The sequence below is a fragment of the Oratosquilla oratoria genome, chromosome 38 (genome assembly GCF_046742065.1).
Source record: "Oratosquilla oratoria isolate Oo_2021 chromosome 38, ASM4674206v1, whole genome shotgun sequence".
NCBI lineage: Eukaryota > Metazoa > Arthropoda > Malacostraca > Stomatopoda > Squillidae > Oratosquilla > Oratosquilla oratoria.
In genome coordinates, this window is record NC_134814.1 from 17,289,507 (window position 1) to 17,298,257 (window position 8,751).

The 8,751-nt window shown below is 37.4% G+C and overlaps 1 protein-coding gene across 1 annotated transcript in view; it reads left to right on the forward strand.

Moving 5' to 3' along the window:
* The window catches only part of LOC143019807 (putative kinase-like protein D1044.1), a 12,364-nt gene extending 7,496 nt beyond the window's left edge, over positions 1-4,868 (forward strand). The window contains exons 2-3 of the mRNA XM_076175790.1: positions 2,949-3,765; positions 4,260-4,868. Of these exons, the coding sequence (XP_076031905.1) occupies positions 2,949-3,765; positions 4,260-4,716 (1,274 nt within the window). The 3' untranslated portion in view covers positions 4,717-4,868. The remainder of the gene's footprint in view (positions 1-2,948; positions 3,766-4,259) is intronic.
* Positions 4,869-8,751: the final 3,883 nt, after the last annotated feature.

The window sequence follows — 8,751 nt, forward strand, 5'->3', positions numbered from 1 at the left end:
TTTTAGTCGATTTTCGTATGACTTATTTTTTATATTTGGAATCAGTTTTGTGGCTCGCCGTTGTACTTTTTCCGATCTGCCAATGTCTTTAATGAGATTCGGTGACCATATGGAAACAGCATATTCCAAATGTGGACGAACTAGCGATTTATATAGCTTGTTAATGAGAGATGGACTTTTGAAGTCAAAAGATCGCTCAATTAGTCCTAGAATCTTATTTGCTTTCTCAGAGGCTGAAATACACTGCTTAGATGATTTGAGATCGTTACTGATAATTACGTCGAGATCCTTTTCACTATCCACTTTTGTTAACGAATTTCCAAATAACTTGTAATCGTACTCACTGTTAGTTTTACTTATGTGCATAATTTTGCATTTACTTGTGTTAAATTTCATTAGCCACTTTTCAGACCATTGCTGTAATTTATCTAAATCTTCTTGAATATCTAATTGATTTAAGTGATCATTTGCCATTCCGCACAATTTTGTATCATCAGCAAATCTGGAGACAATAGATTTTAGTCCGTGGTCTATATCATTTATATATACTATGAATAGAAGTGGCCCAAGAACGGAACCCTGAGGAACTCCACTCGTAACATTTTTCCATCTAGAAGTTTTGCCATTTAAAGGGAGTTGACAACATCAAAAGTGACCAAATTTTCACATTGAATGAGAATCAGACAAGAAACAATGGTCTCAAACTATCCGGAAATAGATTCAATTTGGAAGTAGGTAGAAACAACTTTGCCAACCGTGTAGTAAATGAACGGTAGTGCAATGCAGGTAGTGCAATGCAGTTCAGTTCGAAGCTTTAAGAATCAGTTAGATAAATACCTAAGTAAGATGCTGTAATGATTATAATTTATCTTAAATTATTTGTTTTTGTTTTGTTATTATTTGTCTGTCTGATTTTCATTTATTTTGTTTTTGTTTTGTTATCATTTGTCTGTCTGATTTTCATTTATTATTAGTTATATGTCAATTTATTATTATTTACTATTTACCTGTTTGTTTATTATTTTAACTATACCTATGCATTTATTCATGTATTTTATTTGTTATTTACATTATTATAGTTTCTATTTATTGTTTTATTATTAATATTATTTTTTTTCTTTTTTGCATCCGACCTAGATATGGATCAAAAAGTCTCCTGTCGGCATGCTCCGCCTTTGTAATCCTTTGTAATAACCCTGTTTTCGATCATTCAGTCAGCTTCTAGTCCAACTCAAAAGACTACCACATATTCCGTGTGAAGCTAATTTAGTAAGTAGCCTTTCGTGGGGGACGGTAAAAAAAACTTTTGCAGTCTAAATATATCAAATATATATTGTTTCTTTTGCCATAATTCGAGATGTTTATGTTGTAGAATTCGAGTAAGTTAGTCACGCGAGAACGTTTCCGTCTGAATGCATGCTCGCTATCATTTATCAAACAGTTACTTTCTATATGATGTTCGATAGCATCTCTGATGATAGTTTCCATAATTTTTCCTACGATTGAAGTCAAGCTTATAGGCCTGTAGATGTTTGGTTTCTTTTTGTCACCTTTGTTGAATATTGGAGTAACGTTAGCTAGCTTCCATTTTCTTGGGACATCTCCAGATATGAAGGATTTTTTAAAGATAATTTCTAATGGAAGAACAATCTCATTTTTTATTTCCTTTAAGATTCTTGGGTGTCAACCGTCAGGCTCTGGTGTTTTATTAACTTTAAATTTCTCTATACACCTTTAATTTTTTTCTTTTGTTATATCTTTTATGTATATATATATATATATATATATATATATATATATATATATATGTATATATATATATATGTATGTATATATGTATGTATATATATGTATATATATATATATATATGCACATATATATATATATATATATATATATATATATATATATATATATATATATATATATTATATTTACCATAGTAAGTTCACGCTAGATTTTTCATGGGTTTCAGTTTGGAGGTCACTTTGAGGTGTTTCGTTTACGAATACTGAGCTAAAATAGTTGTTTAAAATATCACACACTCCTTCGTTTGAATACTCAAGTTGACCGTAAGCAGATAATAGTGGGCCAATGTGATTCCTAATAACCTTTTTATCTCTAATGTAGCTATAGAATTCTTTGGATTTATCAGACATATTTATTTCGCATTGTAGTTTTGTTTCTTTTATTGTCTTTTTTAAATATCTGTATTATTACATAACATTGATAGTCATTAGGTGCACCCGAGAACTCGTATTTCTTATAAGCTTGTCTCTTTTTAGCAATACTTTTTTCAATTTCTTCGTCGAGCCATTATGCTCGAACCTGATTACTAGCCGAGTTAATTATACATACAAACAGGGGGATACAGAGGACTTTCTTCAGCCGACAATCCTGCCCGAGGCTGCACGTCCTCTACATGGCACTTCTTAAGTCTAACTGTCCAACACGCCCTAGAGCGCTTATTCCTCCTACAAAAATCACCTCTGATTGGCCCTTATGATTAGCGTCTATGGAGATTGAACCTGATTGGCCAAGACAGTTTTGGCATTCACGAATGGGGGATGCCTCTCGAGCCAACCACGACTGAAGCGGGTTACGTAAACCATGGAACTGATACATAATTGGTATTACATTAACACAGAAACATACTAGTAGTATGTTTCTGTGTTAATGTAATACCAATTATAGCTCGAGAGGCATCTCCCATGCATGAATGCCAAAACGTTTAGGCTGTCTTGGCTAATTCGCTTTGACATGCTTATAGGGTTATGTGTGCGTACTAAGGCCTTTTTCTCCCTTATAAGGGACAGTTAAGGCACACACCCTTTCCCACACATTTCACTACCACCCGCCACACACTGTTTCCCTCTCATCTTAGCTCCTCGTGGATGAAGATTCATTCTCTCCACCCCTGGTTTAACCCACTGATTTATATTTCCAGTGACGTCACCAGAACACGCAAATGGAACTCCTGATTTCTATGATGTCCTCACGGAGGACCTGATCAAGTCCTGCCTCAAGGCAGACAAGGGCGACCAGGCCGTCCTCAAGTCCTTCAAGATCAGGGACTTCACCAACAAGGGTGACAACTACATATGCGCCGTTACGGGCGTCCACGTGGACTATGAACTCGAGGGCCGGGACCACAAAGCCAAGTACGTGGCCAAGCTGAACAAACCGACCAACCACGATGACACTAGACTGATGGTGAGGGACCTTTTTGAGCAGGAGAAGAACTTCTACACGGACATCGGTCTTACCCTGAGCGGGGAGCTGAAGGAGGTAGGCCATGACCCCCTCAGATTCGCGAGGGTCCCCTACGTGTACTCCAAGGATGGAGTCTATGTCATGTTCATGGAAGACCTCCGGGAACGAGGCTTCACGATGTACGACCGCAGAAAGGGTCTTGGTGATGCCCACGTTCACCTTGTGCTCAGAGAACTCGCGAGACTCCACGCGTCCTCTGTCCTTCTACAGAAGCGGTCCAAGAAGCCCATTCTGGAATCTCATCCTTATTTGTACGATGGCTTCATGCAAGACGAATTACCTTACTGTACCTACCGAATCATCATGGGGGAACTCGCTGGAGGTGCTGCTCTGGTAGCTGAGAAGGCTGGAGGCTACGATCAGGTCGTCCAGCATGTGAAGGAGGTTTTTAAACCAAAGTGCACAGAAATCATCCGGGATCTTCTCCGCAGTCAGCCTCCCTTTCAGGTCGTCACCCACGGTGACTGCTGGACCAACAATATTCTCTTCAGGTAGGTACTTATGTTCCATTTTCAAAATTATTTATAAGAGATACATACATATACGTATTGTATGTACGTATGTCTTCATGTTAAGTACAAATGCCATCGAGATTTTTATTCCACTACATTTTCTTTAATATTTTAAATCAACAATCAACCTCTGTCAGGCTAAAGTAGACAGACTGCAGCATGCCTACTGCAGTATAATATGCCGATAAATATACCTTGAGTTTCAGTGAAGATTTCTGGCCGAAAGTGTGGGAAGGTCTTTGCTCTTTTATCAGTCTCAACCACCCTAAAATAAATATATGTATATATATATATATATATATATATATATATATATATATATATATTAAATTTATATATATATATATATATATATATATATATATATATATGTATATATATATATACATACATACCATGGACATTATAATCTGGTATATAGAGAGTGGATATGAGTGCAACTTCTTGATTGAAAGTGTGGGTCTCTATTCCAGATACAACGAGTCTGGTGTTCCTGAGGAAGTAGCGATGGTCGACTTCCAGGTGTTAAGGGGATCTTCACCAATGAACGACATCAACTTCCTGATCCACACAAGTATAACAGGAGAGTCTCGACGGAAGAACATGTCCAGGTACCTCCGAGATTATTACTCAACTTTCCAGAAAGTGATCTTGGATGCTGGATTTGAGATGGACTTCACCTTCGAGGAAATGGAGAAGGAGTTCGACCGTCAAAGGTACTTCGGTTTTTATATGGGTCTGATGATAGGCAGTATCATTCTTCGGGAAGATGGCGAAGGTTTGCCTCTCGACAACCTCGACAACAGCAACGTCCAGGAAGTCTTCAACGAGAGTGGGAAGAAGCTTGCCGCCCAGTGTGATAATGACACAATCCTTTCTAGACGTATTCTGGACATTTTTGACGAGATGAAAGAGTGGGGAGTTGCATAGAGTCCCTTTATATAGAAAGATGAGACATAACAATACGATAAATGATCTATGGAGCCATTTTGTGGTCATATACTTTTTGCTCGCTCATACTGTTTGTACTTGTTATTGACTCTTCGAACCTTTTGTGTTTGTTTACTGAATATGCCTGGTTACTGTGCATTCGGATACACCATCAGCACCTTTATACAAAGAGTTGCAAAAACTCCGGACCCGCCAATATTTTGTGTCCAATCTGCGGACCAGTAACTTATGTGTCAAGTGAAAAAGAGCATATGATATTTAGGTTTATATCCTTCAAATATTCTCCGTTGTTTCTTCAGTTGTGATTTCCAACAACGGGGTTTGCAGATCATCTGAGTTACGGGATTTATTTAATTTATATTGTTATTGTTATCTAGAATTTATATAGATATGTATGAGTAGAAGAGGGAAGAGAACACGGAACTTTGAAAGTTCTTTTATCGGGACTGTAACACTTCATTCGATCAGGTTTGTCTTATGTCTTTATCAAGAGTTGGTGTTATGGACTATAGACTATGGACTACCTAGGGCAGACTACCCGTTTGCGGGGAATTAGTTTTTGTGGGAGAGGATCAGAGATCTCTAGGAAAATGAAGTGATAGTTTTCTATAAAATGGGGCTATTGTCACTGAACACTTATATGGAGAAATAATTAGTATATGAAGTATTTATTAGAGCATGTATCGCGTCTCAGGAGACATGCAGAAGGAGACTTGGACATTGAGACTTGCATCTATATCAACCAAACGAAAGTGGGGAAAATGAACAGACACAGTTGTAGAAAAAGACAGAAACAATTATATTTTTTTAGTGAGAGGTAAATTGAAACGAGATGTAGTATGATATTTAGATATGAAGTGAGTTTTAGTGGAAGAAAAGGCTTGGGTATATGACGGACCCCAGTTTGGATGATACCCCATCGTGCCCGCATACGCTACCATCGCTTCCAAACAGGGTGGTATAATCCATACCATGTAGATCATATAACAAAATCTACGTGGAGGAAACAGGCAGAGATTTAGATGGCCTTACTTGGGACCAAATCTTAGCAGCCGCTCCTCAGGTTTGGCTGCTTGCTACTCAAATTTGGCTGCTTGCTATTCAAATTTGGCTGCTTGCTGCCCGTCGAGACCAACAGCGCGGTGCTCAAATTCTGTATTGTTCAGATCTGTAGTCAAATGCGTTTCCTAATGTTTCTTACAACATTAGCATGTAAATGCAATATGTTTTACAATAAATAAAATATAATTCTACATGTTTAGAATAAGATATAATTAGCTTGGGGCCACTGTTGAATATTTCAGAATATCATCAATGTGCATACAATATCGTCTCTCACCCCAACTACCCGATTCATTTGTGAACAAAAACACAAAGAACTGGCTGCATTTCAGCCAGCGATGTCGAGAAATATTTCCTGAAGTGCCGATTCGGTGAACACCCTTCGAAAGTTTCCAATTACCCTGAAACTAACAGCCCCTGAAAAACAAGCTGAAATTGTCTGGGGGCCATGGCAATGGTTTAGAACTGCTAACGACCGTTTTGTTTACGTTGTTCAAACGGTCGGCAAACCAAGGACAAGCGTGACGCGAAACGGCCTTGCTGGTGCTGCTTGCTGCAGGTTGCTCAGATCTAGTCTCGCGTGAGTCCGTCTTAAATCAGACTCGAGATACCTCCGCACGTTTAAAGCGATAATAATGCAGGCAGCCCGATGGAAAGTCACGAAGGTGACATTACGTCATCAAACACCAATCAAAAGTGCGAGGATGTAATGTGGATTTCACAAGGGTGGAATTGGTCACCAGGAGGCTCCGTCCTGGTACATGGGACTACGTTTGTGGAAGGGGAAGAAAAATCTGTAGGAAAATGAAAAGATAGTTGTGTATAAAAGGGGACTATTGCCACTGAGGGCTTGGATGTCTATTAGGGCTTGCATCGTGGCTCAGAAGGCATGGACAGGAGACATGAACTTCAAGGCTTGCATCAGTAGTTGGGAGGGGATCTTTTTTTTGGGGGGGGGGGATTTATTAGCTAACGTAGATTGGGAACATCGGTCACCCAATGGCAGGCCATCTCTCATAAGTCGACAGCGGCAACCAATAGTAGTGTAAGACGTGATTGTTTGGTGTGGGTCTTATGGTCTCTTGCAGTCTCCTTCATTCTTATGTTCTTATGCCAGACCTTCCAGGAGAGAGAGGGGCAGTACTTGGCGAAGTCAACGACTAGCGACTATAAGAGCTGAATGCTCACTATCCTACAAAAGAGAAAAATAGAGCAAGTCAGGTGAAATCTCTCTTACTAAAAAGAAACCACACAACGGGCTTCCTCCCCGTCTGTCCTCTCCTCTTGTCTTTCCTTTTAATTTCTGTTCTCTCCCCTAAACTTCTCCCTCTTTCCTAGTAAAAGATAATAATGAATAAGATAGATTGATAAATAAAGAGGGTCACAAAGCGACGCGGGACAGGGACCAAAGCACAGACCAATGGTGGACAATGAAGACTTTTTTTTTTTACTGTATTCGAAGACCAACAAGTTACGTGGCATTCAAAAACTATGATTATTTTTGAGATTTGTTTTTTTTTCATATTTGAAATGTAAAGTGTTTATAAAGTTTTGGAGCCTGAAAAGCGTGGTTTGAGTATCCTTTGTGGTTATTTTGTAGAATAAAGAAAAAACGAATCTCATATGGAAAGTAGAAGCGGACATTTATTAACTAACGAAGAGAGATTATTATCCAATGCGGTGGAGGAAACATTGTCAACCAATAGCATGACGACGCCTCCCTTAGGTCTTCAAGAAATAAAAACAAAAAAACATTAAGGTTACAAATTGCAGTTCATTTAATATCAATCGGAAATTATCAGAGGCGGAAAAACATGGAAGGAAAAAGTATCATGATGGTTAAGAAGATGAGGAAGTAGAACGAGCTGAACCGGACAAGATTATCAAGAAACGACAGACGTTTTAAAAGAGGAAGAGTTAAATGGATCGTGGAGGAGAACCTTTTTTTCGGAAGGAGAAAAACAAATAATTTTCTTTAGAAACTGAAGATGAAGATATTATCAAATGCAGTGAAATTTTGGTAAAAATCAGCGGGTGCTCTTCGCCAGTCTAATTAGTTAATCCACACGTAGACAGTAACAGCGTGTTAGGAGTTCAGATCAATGTTGTTATGGTCTGCATTTTTACCAGCGTTTCTATCCTTTTTGGATAATCTCTCGTCAGAAATGAAGAAGTGACGTATGAAAAGAGAAAAATCATTTATGGTGATTTTAATTCACGAGAAAAGAGATCAGGAAACTCAATCCAATGCTAGCATTCCAAGCTCATATTCTATTTTTTTTATCTATTCATTTAATTCTTATTTGTTTTACTTTTTATCTATTTCTTTATTTTCATTTGTTTATTTCATCTTTACATTTTTATTTTTTACTTTGGTTTATTTATTTTATATATGTCCATATATTTTTGACAAGATAAAGATGGATTTTCGAAGTACACAATAAATCAACTAATCAAGAAAAACATTAAACGAATCAATATGTTAAGGTGTTGCATACCACTATTTATCTAGTTATTTTATTTATTTATCTATTTTCGGTAGAAAAATGGCAGGAGTATACTCTACAAGAATACAGATTTCTATTAAACAATTTCGATAAAAGTACTATTGTGATACAAATACACAAAAATACAAAAAGATACATGTGTATATATACAAGGATGTACAAACATGTATATATATATATATATATATATATATATATATATATATATATATATATATATATATATATATATATTCAGATGAAGTGTGACTTAATACCTCCCAAGGTCAGACTGCCCAAGTGGAGTGTCGTTCTTGATGAAATTATATGTTTGTGTTCAAGTGTGTGTGTGTATTCCATGTCCTTTGCGTATGGGAATAATATTCAGTAGTCACATTATACATTAAGTATTGACCTGTCTATATGCATTGCTTGTTCGTGTACATTCACATATCTGAGCGTTTCG